Consider the following 22,711-nt stretch of genomic DNA (forward strand, 5'->3'; position numbering starts at 1 on the left):
GTGTGCACTGAAATGAACCACAGCCAGTCCTAGTGTGCAAGATCTCTTCTGCTCCAGAGCCAGGTTGCCCTGCATCGCCCTCCTCTGTGCCCTGCAATGCCTCTTCTGTACATGCCTGCAAGGCAGTGGGCCAGACCCAGCAGAAAGCCCTTCCTCCCTGTTGGATCCTCTCCTCCCAGCCTGGGGCCAACCCCCTCCTTTGCAGGCAGATGCAGACACCATGAGCCTGCTCTGAAATGGAAGTCATGCTGCTGCAGCAGCACACTGCAGGGCCCAGATAACATATGCTACCTCCTGGTTGTGTTTTGATACTGCTGGTGCTCTGGGCATGTGATGTGCCTGGGAGCTGCTCTGTGCTGGGATGGCTCAGAGCAGAGAGCTCACACTGCCTGCAAGGGGCTACACTAGGATATTCCAATTAGTTCTGTGATGAAGGTGCAACATTCACATTTGCATTCTGCAATACTTCAACAAAAGCCACAAAAGGAAGGACAAATCCTGGCAGAATCAGCATTTCTGTTAGAGGGGGATCTCACCTAATTTGGCTCTTCTTTGGGTTGATATCTGTTACTACTGGGTTCTTCTCGTACTTGAACGTGATGTTGTAGCTGGCACAAGACCTGTTCTCAAACTGGACACAGACTCGCACGGCCGTGGTGAGCTCCGCAGACGGCATCGTGCAGGTGATGGTGCTGTCGTTGCGGCTGCACAGGGAGAGGCAGGGTGAGCTGCAAAGAGCCAGGGGCAGCGGGGCGGGGGCTGGGGACCAGGGGGCTGAGCTTCCCAAAGAAGAGACAGGCAAGAAGGAGTTTCAAGTCACACACCTATTAACGAGATTACCCACGTATGCCGTTCTGAGCATACACTATCTCAGACTGCCATGTAGTCAACTTCCCATACAGTCAACAGAAAAAGGGCAGGCTCCCGCTTCTCCCCAGTGACAGTACAGGAACCAGTGGGCTGCAGCAGCTACGGGACCTTGGCTGGGCAGGGATCCTATGCTAGCAGCACTATGCAGAGCCTCCCTCTCAAAATCCAGCTCTTCCTGACATACTGGGGATGATACCAACTTTCCAGCACCTCAGTTCCTGTTACTAGTTCAGCATCAGGCAGACCCGTTCCCACCTGAGGTCCGTGCACTGCTTGGAGCTGTTGACGAGGACACGGAGCTCAGAGCCCACATCCAGCCAGCTGCCTCTGATGGTCACTCTGGTCCCTCCAGCCTTCGGGCCATTCTGGGGAGCTATGGACCGCACCAAGGGAAGCTAGAAACAGAGGAGACATTTCTCAATAGTCTTCTAGCCTGGTAAACTGGACACTCCAGAGTGTACATGGGAACTGCTGCAGTAAATTTAAGCATCCAGCATTGCCAGGCTCTCAAACAGCAGCACAGTAAAAGCTTCGGCTGGCTTGGTTTCAGAACAAGGAGAGCCATCAGAAAAACTCATGAGCCATCAGGAAAGGAAATTCCTAATTCATCGCAACTCCCACCATTTCTACCCTTCAGATCCATCTGCTTCTCAGTGCAAAGCCAATGTTAAAGCCCTGTTGGACAATGGCCTTGAGATCTGTGGAAACAGCCACCTGATTCGAGAGAACAATATCAAATCTGCTCTTAAGGAAGCTTCAAATCCCAGTCTCCTGAGGCTACAGGAACTAAGGGGGAAGTTACTTTGCCTCTCACCATATTCAGCAGAAATTACCATGTTTGTTATCTGCATTTGCAGCCCCTGGAAATCTCCCCGAGACTCATGAGCCTGAGGCCCTGATGACTAATGCAGTGCTGAGCCTGCACGTCAGCGCACTGCCCCAGGAGAGTCATCTGGGCAACCTTCCTGCTGGGGCTCGGATAGGACACGGAGGGCACAGCAAGTAATTACTTCAAGAACCCTGCATCAACGGCTCGGTAATCCCCTGTCAAGCCCTCCCACACCCGGGAGCAGCGGAGCTCGGGGCTCAGGGCTGCGCAGCGCTCACCGCTGCCCCTCAGCGCTGCCCCTCACCTCGTCCGCCCGGAGGCGGCTGCAGCCCATGTGGGTGAGCGGCTCCGTCCGCCCGGCACTCGTCTCCTTCCCTGTCAGTCTCAGCCACACAAACAAACTATTAATAGCTATCCTTGCCCTTGTCCTACACTCACGCTGCTTCCATCCCTCTCCAGCCGTTTCCTCTGTTGTTTCTGATCATTACCCACTTCCACGAGATTCATTTTGTTAATTTGTATTTCTCTGAGTGTCTGCAGGCAGCTGTCTGCCGCCCTTGGCCCCAAACCTACGTATTCAAGTGTGCAGCTACAACAACAGAGAGGATTATTCCTGCTCCCCAAAGCCCTCCAGTTCTTTTCCTCAGCAACAGCCAGTGGTTGCTGCTCCTTACATACTGCCAGCACCAATTGCTTCCATCACAACCTTTGCAAATTCAGCTCACTGTGCAAATTCAGATAATTCAGAGCCCACTGGAATGCCATGGAAAAGTCTGGAATGCATTTCTCCCTCCTCCTCGTCAGAGTTACAGCCAAACTCTGTCTGTCTAACAGTGACTCTGAAGGACACAGCATCAATACCAATACCAAAGAGTATCTGTTATCTTACAAAGGACCAGTACTTCTTTGGAAAGGCTGTTCTAGAAGTCCTATAGTCTTCTCTAGGTAAACTGGTATTACTGCTCATGCTCAGATCTTACTGACAACAGCTTTGTGTGGTGCAGTCTACATGCACACAGAGCAGGGCATCATCTCATCCGCTGTCCAAACTTTGCTGAGAAAAAGGCTGACCAGGCTGAGACACACAGACACGAGACAGCTTTCTGCTGCACCGTGTTGCAAAGACAGCTCCTGTCCATGCTCCCCAGGAGCAGCAGCCTTCACCATCAGCCTGCTGGGATCCAGCACAGACTGGCCTCAAGTTCACAGACTGGCTGTTGTTTTCTTGCTTTATTTGGTGCTTTTACAGGTGCTTCCTGAGAGATTTTTTCCTTGCACACCAAGAAGCTGCTGAGCTTTTTCCACTCTTCAAGTCCTTCTCGCTTTGTCAACAAAACAATTGGTGCTGCAGCAGGTGATGGGATGCCTTTGCTAGAGGCAGCACACCCATCCCGATGACTCAAGCCCCAAAAATCTCAAACCCCAGGTTACCTACGGGAGGGGGGGTACCCTATTTCTACCACGCTGCATGATCTCCTAGATGTTTTGGATGTGAACAGAAATTTCTGGAAACTGTGGGAATGGGTCCCACAGCAGTCGCCCTCCAGGAAAGAGCACTGAGCCAGCTCTGGCCATGCCTTCCCCTCCCCAGCGCTCTTCCTGATGGCTGTTGCCAGCCATGGTTGTCTGTGCCAATCCGAACACCGAACACACCACCAGTTACAAGCATGAGGGATGGTGCTCCATGATCCCATCCTAAATTCCTCACAAGAGCTACCAGGAATCAAATGCTATTTCCTGGGGCTCAAGTATTCCCTCAAGCCACTAGACTGCAGTATAGTCTATTCTTCCCCAGCAAGAGCAACAGCATAAGCACAGACTCCGAATAAGCAGCATGCTCTCGGCACCCATCCCATTCTGTTTGCCCTGGATGCATGGGGCTACTCATGAATAGTGTCTAGCCAGAGATGAGGGTGCTTGTAAGAAAGAGAAGAGCTGCATGGGTTTATTTTAGGTTTATAGAGATGAAAGTCATCTGAGTGCAGTGGCACAGTACAAGTCTATAAAGGGCTTTTCTTTTCATAATGACACGGGGTTAGCTCCAGTCTAATCCGTACACAAGATTCTCATGTGAAAACTAAGACAATCTTTGCAACAAAAAACACAAGTTCTAAGTAATTCATGGTACCTAGCTTACATAGCAAGAGACTTTGCAATTTGTATGAAGTCTCACAAGTCACAACAGCCCTTTCATAAAAGAAAAGGAAGAAAAATGAACTCCTTTTATATAGCAGGAGAAACAGAGATGCAAGTAGGGCAACTGAGGAACCATCTCAAGAGTTGAGAATGGAAACCAAATTTCTCGATACAAGTAGTGCACTGTGACTCCTTGGCTGCAGTTCTGCTTCTTGCTCTCATGCCTGGGTTTGCCTCTATTGTTCTGGTAACTATAGATAAGAAAACACACCGGCTGCTCTTCATGGACTCTGACAAGTTTTGCCATGGAACCTCTTTCTTGAGGCAGCCGGGGGATTGGAGGACCAAGGCTTGTTTTTAGGGGTACGAGGAATGTGTGAGGGTCGCCACGGAAGCCTCCGCCAGGCAGTTACTCACCATGTAGGAGTACCGCTCCCGAGACTTCCCTTCCCGGCTGACGTTAACTGTTACCACATCAGCAAACACCTGCTGAGCCGCCCCGGTCCGGCACACGATCCTGCGGGCCAGAAGGTTTGTGCAGCACTGGGCAGAGCCGCGGCTCTTCCTGCAGCGCTGGGCACCGCTCCCGGCCCGGCCATCCCAGTCCCGGCCGCCCCCGGGGCCGCTGAGGCCAAACCGCCCATCGCCCCACCCCGCCCCATCCCCGCCCTGGCACTCACGCCTCGGAGACGACGTATCTGTCCGGCAGCGGCACGCAGGGCACGCTCCCTATCCTGATGGCCCCGCGGACGTCACTGAAGCGGCGGCCCAGGTTCCTCCCTCGGATGGTCAGCAGAGTGCCCCCCTCCAGCGGCCCGCGCAGCGGCTCGATCTGCGCCACCAGGGAAGAGGTTGGAGGAGAACCTCCTTCGGTCCCCGAGCCGTCCCCATGCCTGTGTCCGCGCTCCCTTGGTCTCGGTGAAGAGGGCCGACCCACTGCTCATGCTGCGGCTCTCCGCAGCGCCACCAAAACACTGCCCACGCTGCGGCTTCGCAAACAAGAAAGTGACACGCTTCTGGGCAGCTTTGGTACTGGGGCTTGGCCAGGGGTTACTCCAGCTCCAAGCACATCCAGGGTGAATGATCATCCCTTCTCACCGCATGGAGGTGAGATAGAGACATACTGGATACGCAGAAACCTAGAGCTGGGGTGCAGTGCTACTGCACTGGGAAGAGAGAGTCCTGCCACTGCATTTTTATACACAGCTGGGTCTTTCATGACAAAAAGAAGGAAAAAAAGGACATCTGGCCAGCATCCCTGCAACTGGTGACGCAGGACATGTCTAATGACTCAAGAAAGCTGATCCCTATCCGTCTCCAGCCACCGCTGGTTTTCCACCTGGCATTTCTGACCTCATGCTACAATGAAGAGGAAATGGCCAGTATTATTTCCTCACCAAATGGGTTAGATAAATCCCCTCAATTGCAAATGCGATGGCAAACCGTGGCAGTGCAATTGTAAGCCGCCTGGTAACACCAACCAGTACCAGAGTGCATTTGGTGAGGTCACGTCCCAAGGCTGCTGTCAGCACATCCCAGCATCAGCCGTGCATGGCAGCTCCTTCCCCACCCAGGGCTGACCGCTGCCCTCCACAGCCTTGGTGTCTTCCCTCACCCACCACAATGCTCCGTGTCTGCAGGAGGGCTCTGAGAGGCCTTATTTTCTTGTATGACTCCAAAGGATTTGTATTTACCATCTACTAATGAAATAGCAAGAGAATTCCATGGCACTTTGCAACCTGAACTGTGGTTTCCTTCCATTATTTTCTGGCAAGGTGCTGATAACGCTCAGTGTGCATTAGGGAAGGAGTGGCTCACGGAGGAGCGGCTCTCTCCCACGGTGACAAGAGGGAAGGGGTAGGTAGTGGCGGTCCCTGCAGTCCCTCTGTGTAGCATTACAGTACATGGAAGTTGAGCAGTTATTACCACATGCCTCCCAAGAACAGAAACCCCGTATTACGATGGCCACATTAGCTGTTTTCCCTCTCAAGCCTCCTCTCCTTTCCTAGTGAGCTTGTTTTAAGATCTGCTCCATTTAGTTTCTTTTCTACTCACTGGGGACAAATTTTTTTGTCTCACACCATCTCTCAAAGCGGAACCCCCGATCCAAACATCTCCCCAAACATTAATTCAACTGTAGTTTAAATAAAATTCATTTCAAAATGCATAATGCCAAAGGCCTCTCCACCACTATTAATCTCAGCAGAACTGCAGAGCATGTGTCTGGAGATAGGGCTCACATTCATCTTTCAGCCGTGCTCCATTAAATGCTATTTCTGATAAGAATCCTTCAGCTGATCCTACAAATCCTTCTTGGTTTACCAACCCCAGGATCTCTAGTACATTTTGACTGTGCTGTTGTTGTTTTTCCTGCTATCATGAAGAAGATTGAATCTTGTCACTAGCGAGATGATTTTGGAATGTGGTTTTCTATTTTCAGGTGACTCAACAGCAAAAAAAGCTCAGTGAATAATTCAGCACTGGTCTTGACCTTGCCTTGTGCCAGGGCTACAGCACAGCTCCCAGCCAAGGACAGCACAGCCAGCACCTGCCCTGCCCCGCACCCCTCCAAGTCTCACCTTCTTAATCTCAGGAGCTGGACACACGTCCGAGGGCTGGGGGGACTCAGTGCTCAGCCTGCAGCTGGAGCTGCTCTCACTCCAGACGCACCGATGTCCCAGGTCCTCCCTGCCCAGGCACTGGGAGCAGTCAGCACTTCCTGTCGCGCAGTTGTACACCTCCACTACACCACAAGAGACAACAGAAAATGTGAGCTTCTGGGCCAGAGGATTTCATAGCTTCGCTTAGCTTTAGGCAGTAAGGAAAGCTCCCACAGCTATATTAACCCAACTAACAGCTGAAATCCAGTGGAATAGCAGAAGTGCCTGCACGCACAGCAGAGATGAGGCAGCGTTTGGCTGCCATCCTGCAGAATTCCCAGAAGGACTGGGTGCTTGTTATCATCGCAATACAATTTGGCACTTTCTTTTCCTTTTCTCCTCCCTACGAAAAGCAAACAACACTCAAACTCGGAACCTTTTGTCAATTTACACTACACGTTTCCAATTCTCCACATCCACACGGGAAGCTGCTTGACAAGGCTGGCTTCATCATTTAGCACAGCAATCACATCGCTTCCACACTCCTGGACAAAATGTGATTGTTACAATGCTTTGTACAATGTTTACATTCCCTTTCCGCCCGGTGATCATGGGCTCTCTTCATCAACTTCTCCTTTCAGATCTGCTTAGCTTCCAAATTGTTTTCCTACAAGACTTTCACCTCTTCATTAGCCAGTGCCATAGGTTATGTTTCCTTTCCAGCCCAAAGCCTTCTGCCAGCGGAGTGTGGGCATCCGCTGAGATAAACAGCCAGAAACATTCAGGAAACGATGCTTTCACACCCTTTTTCCCAGAGGAGAGTTTGCAGAAGAACATAAAATAAAGCAACACTCATGTGTGACACTTATGCTGACAGGAGGATCTCAAAGTGCTTCATAAACAACTAACGAGTCTCTCAGCCCTCATCGTTCTGCCTGTGCTTATCCCAGTGAAACGCCACTGGCACAGAGGAACTCCCATTCTCCACAAAAAGCTGAGCTTATCTCACCTCGATTTGTGCCTACCAGCGAGTTACACTGGTTGGCCTTCCACCCAACAGCAGCCAGCTGGAATTCCTTCAGCGAGCCACCAAAACACAGTTACAGTAAAGGATAATAAATATCAGGAAACACCAGAAAACAACAGTAACTCCATTAAATTCAGAATAAAAGACACTTATATTGGCAAGGCAAGTCTTCATCTCTGCTGGCAAGTACCCCCAGTTTAGCTGCATCAATCTGCTCAAGGCAAGGAGGAGCCAGGACATTACAGCAGTCCCACGGGACTCCAGATATTCTGGCAAATTCAAACTGATGTCAGTACAGGCCACAGAAGCCAACCCCTTCTCCTGCAGGAGGAGATGTGGATTCCTCTCTCTGCCCTGCCTTCCTGCTCCCAGCAACACGCGCGGAATTCACAATCCTCCACTGCATGTCAGAATGATCTTAGCTCAAATCTCCTTTTTCTCCATGTCGAATCACTTACCTCTCTGCAACTCAAAAAAATAAAAAATAAAAAATGACACTTTCTTCTTTCTGCTAGGAAACTATGGCTCAAGTTTATGTGGATATTTCAGAAGCTTTACAAGATACATCTCCTTTATACACTGGGATTTACTATGGGGAAACCTTTTTATCCGGGGTCACTGACTGATGGTGCTAATGTTTCTCGACGTACTACAGCCACCCTCCAAAGATAATATTTATCTTTGTGTAAATATGGACTATCTCCATATTTAAGGACATAGTCCTCTTTTGCATCTAGTACAGATCAATACCTTGTATAGAACTGCTAACACTAGTGAGAGAGGAAGCGCCCCAAAGATGCTGCACACAGCGATAGCATACAGCAGGGCTCTGGCCAGGCAGGGGGCAGAGGCTGCTGTGCAGCTCTGGCGCTGCAGGCTGGGCTGGGCTCGTCCTATCTAAATGTCATGTTTTGGGTGCATTTCTCATCTGACTTTTTGCCTTCCAGTTTGCTGATGTAGCAAGGGCTTTTTAGGAATCCAAGCATTCTTCCCAGAGACAGAGAGTGGGATGGTTGAAATGCATCTACACATTTCATTCTTTGTCAGCACAGGAGAAAAAAAAAAGTTTCCATTTTTACAGCTTGCTGAGTTTCGATGCCACAGCCCTGGACAATGACAGGGCCCTTCCCTGTCCCTTATCTGCTCAGGACACATTCCTCTGCTGACCTGGGATTCCCCTGCCCTGTGCTGAGCCCCCACGCGCTCCATTCCACACACTGCGGGAGGCCAACAACGCACTCAAGGACAGGGATTGAGTTTGCCTGGTGAGTGTTCATCTGGTTTCTGCACACACATCTGCACACCCACAAGTCTGGGTAAATGTGCTTTGTACATGTGCTGGAGAGAAAGGGAAGGGCTATGCCCACCTGAGCCACGATATCTCTCCTGAGCCATTAAACTTTGCCAGGGTTTTAGGATCATTCATACTGACCAGATGGGAACAGAACTCAAACCTGTCATCATCTCTGGACTGTCGATAAATCTGTCTGGTCTGTCCTTCAACTGAAGGTTTATTGGGAAGAGATGGCTTTTTTCCGATGTGTGGAGCTGCAGGAAAACAGCAATGAACAAAAGCTAAGGACATTCAGTAAAACACAAGGTTACATGTGCACGCTGCACTGACTAATGTTGCTTGGTGCCCCTCCTAGCCCTGCTTCTCAGAACAGCATGGTCTCATTGGTAACAGAAGGAAAGAAGGGGAAGAGTATTTTCTCTTTCAATTGTTTTGTTGATCTCAGCAGAAGGTAAACAAGCACCGCACACACTGCAGTGAGAGCTGAACTCTGCTCTGATGACACTTTTAGTAGAAACAGACAGGACAATTAAAAGCCTGGCCAGTCTGCTCGTGTTCAGCGCTGGGCCGTGATACAGGGTTTGCAGGTGATGGGGAGGGGAAGTGCTCCTCTCTGGCCTCTCCGTATTCCCACTGGCAGGAGCCCAAATGTTTGCTGCATTTCAGAAAAGCAATTTGTCCTGCAGAAACTGCACGCCGCTCTTTGGTGAGCGTCTGAGCATTTTCTCAGGCCAAATCCTACTTCAGAAGTAAAGAGCCAGAATTAGCAGCACTGGAAAGTGGCCAGAATTTTGTCTGTGTTACTGAACTTTTCCATTTAACAAGATGAACCAGGCAGCTCCTTTCCAAAGCCCCAGCAGAGCAGGGCTGAGCCAGCAGCACGCAGCAAGCCTCTGCTTGGGGCGCTAACCTGCTTCGTGCTTCTTCAGCTGGCAGCACGGATCAGGAGGAGGGGAGAGGGTCTCAATCCCTCTCTGGGGGGCCAAGGGATGATTTCCCAGCTCTAGCCCTGCCCTGCAGCACTGGGGGCTCACGGCCACACCCTGACTCACCAACACATGGACACATTCCACAGCAGAGGAGTTCACCCAGCGGGCTTCAAACGTCCTCTCCATTCCAAAGTGGCACTCCAGGGCGGTCTCCTGGGGAAGGGAAGACAACGGCTGAAGGACCATAGCAAGTGTGTTCTGCAGTTCTGCACCACCATCAGTGGATGCAAGAAGCGCTGTGACTTCCTTAGCTTCTGCTGCGAATGCCTGGGTTGCACAACGGCCAGAGAAATTATAGCTAACACTGCTGAAGGGGCTGGGCTCTGCTCCTGGCTAATCCCGCTCTGTTAGTGTGGTGGCAGAGCTGCCTGGCTCCTGCGTGCCCTGCATGCTATTGCAAGCACACTGGCATGGGGCAGCCCTGTCACAACCCAGAGCCACGGCCCAGGCCCTATCACGGCCTCGGACCAACGCTCAGAGCTTGGCCTGTCACACACCGAGGGCCCACGCATCCTCTGCAGCCGCACCTGAGACACCAACAGGGACCTGGGCTCAAAGACACCTTTCTTCTGCTCCCAGCAGCTGCACAGAGTAGATCTCTAATTCAGATGAGGATCTAGCTGGGAGGATGTTCAAAAGCAGATTCTCAGTGCTGCTTTACTGATAACACAAGCCTCGAGTTAATGTCATGCCCCATCGGTCAGGTAGAACTCCTATCTCCAAGCAGACTGCTGCTCTGCTGCTACTGAGGACTATCTGCTCTTTATAAGTGGACAGATCTGACAACAGAGATGAAAGAAATCTGCAGTCTCCTGGCACGGAGGGGAAAGGGAGCCTCGCTGTGCAGAAAACCCAGCCCACTGAGGCAGGAAGGGTCCCAGTGGTGCCCCAGGACGGCCCTGCAGATGGTGGCAAAAGGAAGTGGAGCCCCAGCAGTCACCCCTGGGGATGGAGGAGCTTCAGCCCCTTTCCTGCTGACTTCATTTCCTATCAGGTTACGTGTGGTATGGCTTCCTCTCCAGCCACCTCCAGCATCCACAGAGGAAGAAGGATTTCTTGCCCTTTTTTGCTGACTGCAGAGGAGCACATCCGTGCTCACAAAGGCTGGACCTCAAGCAGGAAGCGACAGTGCGGGCTGGGCCAGGGGAGCTCATTGGGTCACACAGCTCCTCCCATCCTTCCAAACCCTTTCTCAGAGGGTTTCTTCTCGAGGAAGACGAGTCCCCTGGCTGCATGGTGTGTGAGCACTGTCCATATGCATGCTGCAAATCAGCCCCAGAAGCTCTATTGAAGACTTGACCTGAAATGACAGAGCACTCTTCTACAAATACCAGAGCTCAGTCACATGTTTTCCCAGTGCCCAGCTTTCCTAGCTGAAATTCCTCTGAATCCTCGTGGTATGAACATCTCAGAAAGCAGCACTGGATGTCCACTCCCATTTTTTGCCCTACTACAATTTGCATGTCTGAAAACTTTACAGAAAGGATGCTTTCACACACAAAACACGGCTCTGCAGTGACTGCCAGAAGCTAACATGTGGGCCTGGGTCCATCGCCCACCCTGAGGCAGAACCCACCCTGTATTCAGATGCCCTGCAGTCGACCCACCCCAGCTCAGATAACCAGGATGGCTAAGCTGAGCCTTTCCATTCTCTCTAGAATCTCTCCTACCTCAGAGAAGATCGTGTTGGCTAGTGTGATCGTGATGTCTCGCGACATTCCTGTGGGCATTGGGTCCATTGGGGCTGGTACAATCTGTGGGCAGTCAATTTTCTTCTGTCACAGACAAGAGAAGTAAAAAAGAGATGTTAGAGAGTGTGTTCTGATCATCTGCAGTGATTCTGCATCGCCATCCTGCACCGGGAGAGATGTACTCCTTGCCAAAGCACAACCCTGCATGCACTTCTCCGCTGCCAGTCCGGGCAGCTCACTCATTGCACACACCCCAGTGGTAGGAGCTGGGGATGGAGTGACCCTAGAGGGGTGCAGTGCATCCCATGAGGGCAGCTCTGCAGGCATGACCCTCCTGCTGGCTGGGAGCTGATGTCTCATCCACTGCCACGCGTGTTTCTGCAACCCCTGCAGGGATTTCCCTTTCTGCAGTCTCCCTCCCGCACATTATTTCAGAAGTGTGCAGGCCTGTGTGCGTGCGCATGCAGAGGAATGGGTGTAATGGGCTGCAGGGGGCTTCGGGAAGGGGACTGCAGCAGGACAGCTGCAATGAAAGGCCTAAACGAAGCTGAACAATGATTTTAAAAGGTCATCTGTCCCTCACTTTTGTTCTCACTTCAAATTGATGGCTCAGATATCGGAGCTGACTCAGAATTAAAATCCGTATGACAAGCCCATCCTGTTCTCTCACAAGATGTAAATTACACTGCAAAACTACAGCAAAAATGAAGGCAGCTTCTCCGCTGCCCCAGGGTATATCCAGATTAATGCCTTTGACAGTGGAGCCATTGGGGTAAAAGACAACAAAATATTTGGGCCATTATGCAGAATAATTTTCAGCAGGCAGGGTTTCCTGCCCGCCTGCACTGAGCCCACTGCTGACCGCACTGCTGCTCGTGCTCTGCTCCAGGGGGCACACATGGAGCTGGGCTGCCTGCCCTTCCCACGTCGGGTGGGAGAGATCAGGGAGCTGTGCAAGCGCTGCGTGAAGCACGCCTCGCCTTCATCAGGTACACTCAGTGCTGCCTAAACAAGGAGATGAAATAACAGAGATGCACATGCTAGGAGAAGTAGTACAACAGAGCAAAGCCATGGAAAGAGACTTCGACTTCAGTCCCAAGCTGCTTTGAGCTGAACCAAAAGAGTTAAAATAAAAGCAGCAGGGCTGCCGCTGGAAATTCATGCTAACATGCCTATGGCCAGGTGTGTCTTTGCATGTCACAGCAGCTGGCATGGCTTGCTAGATAAATATACTTTATAGGACTGACTAACTCGTTGCCTCGCAGTTCTTTTTCCCGCTGTTCGTCAGAAGGTAGAAACAGAGCCTTCCAGCTGAGTATATACTGTTCACATCTGGAGGAGGGTGAAGAGTCTGAGTATTTAAGATGCCGTGGACGAAGCCAGTGTGATGCTGGCTTCTCTGCAGATCTGTTCGCAGGTGGAGCCATGCCAGCAATGGTTTATTTACTAACAGCTGAGAATGCAGCATGAGGAGCCATGTTTGCAGGGCTACAGAGCACCTTCCTCTGCAGGCTGCTCCCCAGGAAAGCACTTGGGAAGGCCACAGACAGAATGGGACCATGCCCAAACCAGCACTGTGCCTGGCCTGTCTGCAGCTCGCTGCTTAGCCCCAGTCCAGACAGCAAAGTAAAACACCAGGAATGTTATGAAACAGGACATTTGCTAAGCAAAAGGCACTTTCCTTAACCACTCATTATAAACAGCGACGGCATTCACAAGAAAACACAATCCATTCAGAAACAATTCACAAAGCAGAAGAAATACATCCTGCATTCCCAGGGAACAATCCACCAGCTGCGACCCAGCAGTGACAGGAAGCATTCCATATTGTTCTTCTATCAGACAGGACGGTGTGGGGTAGCCATGTGCTGTACATGTCCGCCCGTCCCACTCGGGCTCTTGGAGCACCACCTCAGGTCTGGTGGGGCTGAACAACCAGGGCAGCGAGCACACGGAGCTCTGGAGGAGCTGAGGTAGGGCTCAGAACACCACTGCCAAAAAATGTGATGTACAGTGGCAAAGCTTGGCTCACAGCTATGGCAGACTGATCACTAGAAAAGCCAATTTAATTTAACTTCAATTTAAATTTCAGAAGTGGGAACACATTGAGGCTCTGGGTTAGCAAAAGCTTTAATTTGGAAAGGGTCGATTTTCTCCTTCAGATGAGTACTGCCAGTGGTGCCAGGTCTTACCCTCATCTGCAGCGCATCCTCACACCACGAGCGGTTGGAGACACACATGTACCTGGAGGGGCACCAGTAACACTTCCACCTGGTCGAGAGGCAGCTGGTGCACCTGCAATGCCAAAGGAGAGGGATGAAAAGCAGATTTGGAGGTGCTCAGCAGAGCTGAGTCACACAGTAAATCTTCACAGATTGCGTTCAGTCTTTAATGTGCCCAGGAGAAACCCTCCCACCACTGGCACTGCCATTTTCTCTCCTTCCACCTGAGCAGGCTGGGAACATGCACGGAGCCACCCGCCCCAGCGTGCTGTGAGTAGGGAGGCTAGCTTGGCTGCCTGAGGGTTAACAGAACAAGTCTCATACAGACATACAGAAATATTATTCTTGTTTAAAAAAGCCAGCATGTCCAGATGGCTTGAGATGCCTCTAGGACCCTCCTTTGTAAGTCCCTGGCAGCGCAGCAGCCACCTTCCTGCCAAATCCTGCCCAGGCCCCCAGCGTCGGGCTGGCAGGCACTGCGCTCGCCCAATTAACCCCAGGCTGGAGGCCTTCACCACCCAGGCACACGCTTCTGGCCTCAAATTGCCGGATTTGTCCCCGTTTCCCCAGTGCACAGCAGCAGGAGATGCGGCACCAGAGCCACCAGCATCCTGCCCTGCCCCAGCGCAGCCCCAGGCAGCAGTGCCGCATGCAAACGTGGATCACTCACGCTCTCTTTGGGTAAATGTTTCCAGTTCTTTTGCAATCGTAGATGGTGAAATTGGCCTGGATAATATTTTTGCTGTTGACCTGGAGAGCTGTTTCAACAGTCACATGGTCTGAGAGAATGAAGCCAAAGAACACTGGGTTGCAAGAGCCTCGCTCCTCAGAGCTCACTCTTAGAAGACAAGACAGGCCCTTGGGAAAACAGCAGCTAAATCTGATTTGTTTTCTCTAGGGCTTCCTTTAAGCTGTGTTTTGGAGCTCGGACCATTCATCTTATGCCCTCTGACTTCAAACCCTTCCCTCTTAAATCAACACTTTACAACACCCTTGCCAAAAGAACATTGCAAATTTCAGCAGAAAATTCCAATGCGTTGCACGAGGGTTAACTAGCGAGTTAATTGTTGTCCTTCCTTACAGTAGGTGCTAAGTGATATCTTTAAGAAAAAAAGTAATTAAAACACGTTGGTTAACATGTCTTAAACCCCCATTCACTTTCCCCATAACAACAAACCCAGAGAAAGAGTGGAGATCCCTTTTTTGGTGACATCGTGCTGCTATGCTGGATTCCCCCTCCCACAAAAATCGCTTCTGCTTTTTTTTTTTCCCCCACAATTTTGCCATATAAGCAGAGGGACAAGAAACAATGCCTCTTTCAGAATATGTACAATAAATCAATGCACTGGATTCCTGAAATTCATCTGGATATTGCCATAACTAACAATACAAAACAGTTAATAATCTTCCATTCTTTGGATAGCTAGGGGGAAAAACAATGCAGCCTTATAAACTTGCTTATGAAAAGTAGGGTTTTCAAAAGGACTGGCTAATTCTTCTCCTACTGAAGTCAGTCATCTTCAATAGGGCATTCACTCTCAGCTTGAAAGATAAAAATTTAACACTCGAGTCTGGAAGGAATCAGCACACTGCCCAGAGGAGCAATGAAGCGGGGCTGACTGTCCCCGAGCACCCAGCTCTGGGCAGCTCGGGTGCAAAGCTGGGCTGCCAACAGCCAGGGCTGAGGGTGCCCACTGTGCTGCCAGCTGCCGCAGCGTGGGCATCAGACATTGGGCAATTCTCAAAGCAGGGAATACTGGAAGATGTCAGACTGGCCTTTGGTTGCATTAATGAGGTTAGAGTTTCTGAACTATATTTAGGTACGTGTTTGCTCTTTTTCCGGAATTCCTGAAGGGCACTGTAGGTTTCAAATGGAGCTTAAGCAAAAGCAATTGGAAGTACTGACAGAGGTAGTTGATAGTTTCCATAGACCTGCTCTGTTTTAGTACTTACTGACCTAATGCAGAAACTTTAACCAGATACATCTCAATACAGTAAGCATGGGAATGAACTTTTACATCCTTCTCTTTAGAACAAAAATTGGCAGGTTTGAAATACTGTCAATCCGTGTGAAGATGGTGGAACATCCACACTTTAAAGTCATATGCCCTACGAAACAGGAGCAGCTTGGGTCTTTCTTCTCCATTCGCATTATCTGCACATACAACCAGGCAGAAAAGGCCTATGAAAAACTATTTCCATAGCAGTAGCAAGAATGGGCTGAGCTTATATTCCTTCACATACCTTGGTCTTCTGGAAACGCAGGGTATTTCTGGCGTGGAAGTAAACTGCAGTAAATAAATTGGTTTGCATAATCTCCAGCAACTCTGGCTACCGTGTGGATATTATTTCCATAATTGCATGAAATATTTGTTCCGTTTAGGTTTGGGATAGTCCCATTTATTTGTATTATCAGGACCTACAAATGGGGGAATAAAAAATCAGTTATTTGCTTAGAAAATCATATTTACCATAGTCAGTGCTTCAGAAGTGTTTCATAAACTGGGAACTCCAAAACAAGCACACAGACAGCTGTGTGCCCTCATTTTGTGCATTCTGAACTCTAAAAACACTAACTGGTGCATTATCAGCTGACACAATGCGCTCTCAGCACCTGCCTGCCAGCCCCTGCACGGCCCCCATGGGATGTGCACATGTTAGCACAGCAGAACCATAGAATCATAGAAAAATCACAGAATGGCCTGGGTTGAACAGGAGCACAATGATCACTGAGTATCAATCCCTCTGCTATGTGCAGGTCGCCAACCAGCAGCCCAGGCTGCCCAGAGCCACATCCAGCCTGGCCTTGGATGCCTGCAGGGATGGGGATCCACAGCCTCCTTGGGCAACCTGTTCCAGTGCCTCACCACCCTCTGTGTGAAAAGCAATCAATCCTACCGGATTCTCTTTGTCAATATTAATCTCAGGCTCCAAAATGGTCATGGAAGGGCACTGCTGCACTCCTTCACTTGCGCTCGCCCAGAAATTGGCTTCTGTGAAGTTCATGCACTCATGCTGCAGAGAACACCTGCAGGACACAAGGGAACAACTGGTGCTTGATTATTTTCAAAGAGAGTTGATAAATACACTGACACTCCTGCGATCAAAGAGCCTGAAAAAATCCCATCTGCACTTTTTTCTTACATCCATGCAGTTAAGGAGAAAGCCCTGCTGCGACATTTGAGCAGCTGGTGCCATGATAAGAGCCACTGCATCCACCTGCACCACTGGGTTTCAGTGAAAGTGAGAGCGGGCCATGCTCAGCAGATAATAGGGAAGGAAAGGTGAAATTTTGTCTGTAAATACTCAGTCTACATTTGTAAACTTCCATTTGAGCATCGTCTTCTACCAATAACTAATAATTGCAAGGGTTATAGACATTCTCTGGCAGGGTGCTGGGGCTGGCAGTCCCATGGTTGGATGCCTGCAAGATGTTCCTTGCACTGGCAGCTACCTGCAGCGTAGCAACTACTGTTACATGGTGGCTCAAAAGTGCACCTCATATGTGATTATTTTTAAAAGTATTTATTTTGTGAGGATGGAACAGAGACTGGTGGAAACACAAAGCCACCAAGAATGCCCATCTGTGGCCTCAAAGTCCAAAGCTGTTGCCATCCCACATCGGGACACAACAGGTCCTACCTGGTCTCCATCGTGCACCACCCACAGTATGCGTCGGCTGCAGCCAGGCACTCCGCACACGTTGAGTACTGCTCGCAGGCAGCCACCTTCACTCGTGTCATCTGCACAACAACAGCATGGTTGCACCCAAATGTTTCATAATGCCACAGAAATGCTGCACCTGGCTTTGATGGTGCTCCAGCAGTGAGGCACAGAGCCCAGCACTGCTGCAGCCACCAGCACGGAGCGGGCACCGCAGGCAGCCTGACTCGACAGCCTGGTGCTGCAGCTGTGCAGGGCTGGGTTGCTCCTCCTCAGCCAGCATCTTCAGCACCAGTGTGTGATGGGAAAGTGATGGGGAGTGACGGGACACCTCTCCTCTGCCTCAGAGAAGATGGCTGGGGTTTCACAGCTTCTCCCTGGTTTTGAAAAGCTCCTCAAGCTTTCAGAGAGCTCCTTTCTTAAAACAGCCAAATGGTGTTTGGTTACTTATAAACTGATCAGAAAGCCACACCATTTTGAAAACCTTAGTTTCTAAAAAGATCACAGTACTGCTGCAGCCTTATTCTGCAGGCACACTTCAAGGGAAAGTGTGCATCAGTTTCTGCTTCTTCCTCCGTCAATTTCTGAACTGTTGGGAGGAAAAACCAAGTTTGGTAACTCAGAGGTCAAACAACAGGAGTGCCCTGGCCATGCTCTGCTCCTCAGGTATTGGGGGCACATCAACATGTCTGGTTTGCTGAGAAAGGAATGAGCATACGAGCAGCAGAGAGGTGCTGCTCTCAGAGCTTTATCCAGCCAGGAATGAGGTCCTCAGCACAGCCTGAGAGCAGAGAGGAGAAAGTCAGAAATATCAGCTGGAGAGGCATCCTGGGAGTGTTCTGTGAAATGATAATGACCAATCTGCAGGGAATTAGGACTTAGAAATATAAATGCAACATGTAACGTTTTGGTTGTGCATCTGTTTCTACAGATTAAAATGTAATTCAGGACAAACCACCAGAGCCCGGAGTGCTCAGCTCTCATCTTCCTCCCCTGCTCACTTGAGGGAGACGAGCCCGTCTGTTCCTACCTGCTGCAGGCTCACACAGCCCCATCCCCGCTCCGCTGGCGGCTGTGCAGGAGCTGCCCCTGCAGAGCCCTCCTGGCAGGCAGCCTTTCTGTTGGGATTCCCCAAAGCCTCCTCACAGACCACATGCCATAATTCTCTGTTTTCTATAAAGCAACAGCCTCAGCTTATCTCCACTCTCCCACAAGTGGGATCAGTTTAGATATCTTCCACTCTTCCTTTCATCTCACCACCACAAAGACAGGAAAACCAATGTGAATAACGGGAATATTCCCTGCCCCAGGCAGCAACGAATCATCACAAGGCAGGAAAAAGTCTTGTGTGTGTTTGAAATCACACTGCTCCAGAAATATGGCCAGCAAACCATAATGCACAACTGCTGCCCAGCTGGAAGGTGCAGAGACCCAGCCGACACCTCACCACTGCAACTGGACACAGCAGTGGGGAAAGTGCCGAAGCCCACCGCCCATCATCCACATCCCAGGGCACTGGCCCTGCTGTCACTGCACCGCTCAGGGTGGAGGCATGGTGAGCCCATCCACTGCAGGACTGCTGCCAGCAGCATGGCAGGCATGGGCACTGCATTAGGAAGGGTGGAGGGGTGCTACGACAGCAGCTGAATCCCCCAGCTTCTTCTGCTCTGCCCACTGGCATCACAGCACATTGTAATGCTCCTTCCTGAACTCAGCTCTGTGCTCAAGACGAGGTCAGACACGCTGCTCAATGGGCGGTGAATGCAGAACTCACCTGATAGGATGTCATCAGATAGAGGTAGGTGGGATCAGAGGGGTCGAACTGCATGATGGGGTGGACAGGCTCTCCATAAGCCACTGAGATGGATCTCCTGCTGACAACCCTCATGGCACTGTCCAGGTTAATCTGTAGTGAGAAGAAGCCACTCACTGAGAGTATTTCTCAAACACTATGGAGAGAAGATTATTTTTCCTCAGTTATAAACAAGAATCAAGAGGGTATCTAAAGACATTCTGTATCTTCGGGTGCTGCAGACCTTTAAATGCTTTACAGCTTGCAGACATAGAGCTTTATGGCAAAACCATCTCTGTGGCACGGGGAAGCCACTCCGCCAGGAGAAATGCCTCGTGCTGAACACACCTCCCACCCCTCAGTCCCTCTATCTGAGGCAATGGCCACCTGGAATCCTTTCAGCCTCAGGTCCTGCCTGCAGCACTGCCTGCCTACATGGCCACCAGGCCATTCCCATCTCAGCACATGTTGAGTGCTGCTCTCACTGCACCCTGATGTAAATGGCATCAGCCTTCAGCCCTCACTACGTACATATCTGCATTTTTGTTACAAAGAACACTTCATTTCTAAAGCTTAATGAAAAACAGCAGCAATCAGCAATGCAGACATGTAACGTGGCATTCCCTCCTCCCTGCTTATCTGAAAATAAGTGTGTCATTCGTGGCCAGAAGCTTTTATCCCTGCTGACTCCTGGGGACCACAGCAGCCACAGCAGGAGAGCTGCACCCACCTTGCCTCACCAACCACCCGCCAGCCACCAGCAGTCATGGAAAAGGCTGCACAGTGTCAGCCCGCTTTTCAGATCCCAGAATGTCTTGGCATTTGACTTGAGAGCTCAGCAAATTAAATGTGGCATTGCTGAGAGGAAATAACAATAGGGCTACACAATTTCACATGACAGTCACTTTTCAGCTTAAACCTGAAAGGGAGTCAGGAAAATTCCTCCTTGCTAAGGAGGCAGTAATTGCAGGGACCAAGCAAGCCTGCTCTCTCTAAAGTCTGAATTAATTCACGAACATAAGATTAATTAATTCTTACACTAGAGCTGCACTGATATGTCCTGGTCAGATAGCTAGTGCAGACTGAACACACAGTGCTTCCCATGCGAGCAGCCTTAGAGAAAGAAGGGAGCTATCGTTGCCACTTTTAAAACCTGGCTATTCAGAGCCAAATAATTTGCCTGTGATCACCCACAGCACACAGGAACCAAGCCCTGGTGCCCACCTCAGCGCTATGCCACCCTTTCCCTCCTCGCTGAGCTCTCCTCCAGTGCCTGCTGCTCCCAGCTGCTGCCCCAGGTCCCTCCTTCCGAGCGCAGTGATCCCACACTCGTCCTGCCCAGACCCTCCGCTGCGCCACACGGAGCTGCTGCTCCTTTAATGACTTTGCTGGCCATGGCACAGATAACGGCCCCGTGAGATGCCCGCCTGCAGACTATCTGATTAATTCCCCATTCCCTGGCAGCCATAATTGCTGCTGGAAGGAGCTGGCCGAGCACTATTTCTGCCCCTTTGCTGTCTTTTCTCAGGCAGCAAATCTAAGTGATAACTCACGCAAAGTATCTCGTATCCCGTGCCAAACAACAAGGACCCCGAAGGTAAAAGGGCTTCTGGTTATGCAGCTGTGTTGCAGAATTGGATTAGAGCTATCTGAGCAAATTATCCCAGCAAAGGGAGCCAGGAGCCTCTCCCTAATGGAGGCTCGGTAGATAAGGCTGCTTGCTCTGCAATGGCAGTGAAAGGAGAGCTGTCAGCGCGGTGTGATCGCACTGTGCTGTGTGTGGCACACGCTCCCCCAGCACAGCACCTGCAGGTGTGCCGGCTCCAACAGCCCCTGCAGGCAGGACTCAGAGCATCCATCGCCCTCTGATCTCTCCCATGCTTCTGTCAGAAGCACTGGAAACAAGGGAAGAGACAGGATCCGTTTTCTTCTTCACAAGCATCCTGTATTCCACATAAAGCATGCTGACACACAGCAGCTATCTGTCAGCCATGCTTCTCCTCCAGGGCTTCCCCCCTCCTCCTCTATGGACTTTTGATGCTAAGAACACACTAACCTGTTGTGTCTGGCTGGAATCAAAACTTCTTTGGGCAAACTTCAAGCCTTTAAGTTACTGAAACCTCAGCTTGCCTCTTGGCTCCAGGCACTGCGCTGCTCCGCGCTGCCTTTGGAACACGGCATAAAATCAACACCGTCAGGCTCAGGGATCCGCACCTGTGCAGGGCTCAGCGAGGTACTGCCTGGCATTCCCCTGCCCACATGGAGCCCTCCAAGGCCCTCAGCTCACAGGGAAAGTTTATTAGAAGAGCCGTTAATAATTAAATGCTGCACAATAACATTTTCAGCACAGGTCTCATCAAGTACATCCCGCTCGAGCGGCAGCCTTGAACAGTAATTAACAGCCACCAGTCAGCAGGCAGTGCACGTCACTGTGCAGAGCACAGCAGCAACCAATTACCTCTTTATTGCCAAGTGAAAGCAGGTGCTAAGAGAAATTGGTAACACGCTTCCCATCGTGGGCCAACCACACCGACGGCGGCTGCCCTGTACCCCCACTCCCCGCCCCCACTCCCCCACTTGCCTTCAGGAGTCCTCCGCTGGCAGTGCCCAGGAACACCACGGTGTAGTTGTTGATGCTGGTGACCGCCACAGCAGTGAGGCCATTGTAGGTGAGGATGGGGGTGGCGGTGATGGGGTTTACGATGGCCAGCGGGTGCTGCAGGTGCGCTGCTCCACAGTCCAGCTGCTCCGGCTGCAGCTGCAGGGATATGCATACATTAGGGGTTCAGCACAGCAGATCCTCCTCACTGGGACGAACTGCCAGACCCACACAAAGCACCTTGCCACCAAGCAAGGAAACACAGGGTGATACAGGCCTGCAGCCATTCACAAGATGTTGGCTGTGTGCATCTGGCTTCTTTTGTCAGCTGCTTGCATTACCCTGGCTAAACTGAAGGTATCGTGGGGCCAGGAGCTGCAGTCCTGGCAGAAAGCCCTCACATGGAGCTGGGTGCCTGACACTGTAATTGGAGCCACTGGGTAGGTACCGTGGCTTTGCACCCATGTCAGGTGTGAAAGAGTGATGGCAGAGGACAAATTGTAAGGAGTCCTTATCTATGAATGCAGTCTGTGAGAGGATATTTGGCGTCCATAGCCCACAGCACACAACCGACCCAACCACCCTGTGCTAAATTAATTAGCGCCGCTGCTGCATGACAGCAGCATTTACCAACCAGACCGACGCTTCGTATTTCTCCTTCCCCTTCAAGATGTACCCAAGATTTATGACTGCTCTCACCCCGAGTCCTCTGAGATTATCCTTACGATTTCTGCTCAGACGACGTGAATGGATTCAGCAGCGCCTGAATACCACGGCAGTCTGGCTGCCAACCATCTACCTGCTGTCGCTCCCCCAGCAGCTGTGAAGAAGCACCGTGGGGACAGCCGGCGCCGCTCAGCGACAGGCACAGAGAGAACCATTGCCACATCAGCTGCAGCATCGTTTCAGGCTCATCTCAAAAGCTGCAATTGAGCTGTCACCCTCGCAGGTGCTGGCACACAGCTAAGGGCCAACAAGTGTGAGTATGTGCAGGATGCC

General features: G+C 50.8%; 1 protein-coding gene across 2 annotated transcripts in view; it reads right to left on the minus strand.

Moving 5' to 3' along the window:
* Positions 1-22,711, minus strand: part of PLXND1 (plexin D1) — a 66,101-nt gene that overhangs the window by 30,461 nt on the left and 12,929 nt on the right. For both annotated transcript variants that reach the window (XM_085236187.1, XM_085236186.1), the window contains exons 2-16: positions 21,695-21,871; positions 19,096-19,227; positions 17,301-17,401; positions 16,557-16,686; positions 15,903-16,077; positions 14,329-14,437; positions 13,629-13,731; positions 11,416-11,520; positions 9,809-9,898; positions 8,917-9,010; positions 6,415-6,578; positions 4,516-4,667; positions 4,253-4,352; positions 1,126-1,265; positions 537-704 (exon numbers count right to left, since the gene is read on the minus strand). In XM_085236187.1, the coding sequence (XP_085092313.1) occupies positions 537-704; positions 1,126-1,265; positions 4,253-4,352; positions 4,516-4,667; positions 6,415-6,578; positions 8,917-9,010; positions 9,809-9,898; positions 11,416-11,520; positions 13,629-13,731; positions 14,329-14,437; positions 15,903-16,077; positions 16,557-16,686; positions 17,301-17,401; positions 19,096-19,227; positions 21,695-21,871 (1,940 nt within the window). The remainder of the gene's footprint in view (positions 1-536; positions 705-1,125; positions 1,266-4,252; positions 4,353-4,515; positions 4,668-6,414; positions 6,579-8,916; positions 9,011-9,808; positions 9,899-11,415; positions 11,521-13,628; positions 13,732-14,328; positions 14,438-15,902; positions 16,078-16,556; positions 16,687-17,300; positions 17,402-19,095; positions 19,228-21,694; positions 21,872-22,711) is intronic.

This window comes from Meleagris gallopavo, chromosome 14, assembly GCF_905368555.1.
Source record: "Meleagris gallopavo chromosome 14, MGAL_WU_HG_1.1, whole genome shotgun sequence".
Taxonomy (NCBI): domain Eukaryota; kingdom Metazoa; phylum Chordata; class Aves; order Galliformes; family Phasianidae; genus Meleagris; species Meleagris gallopavo.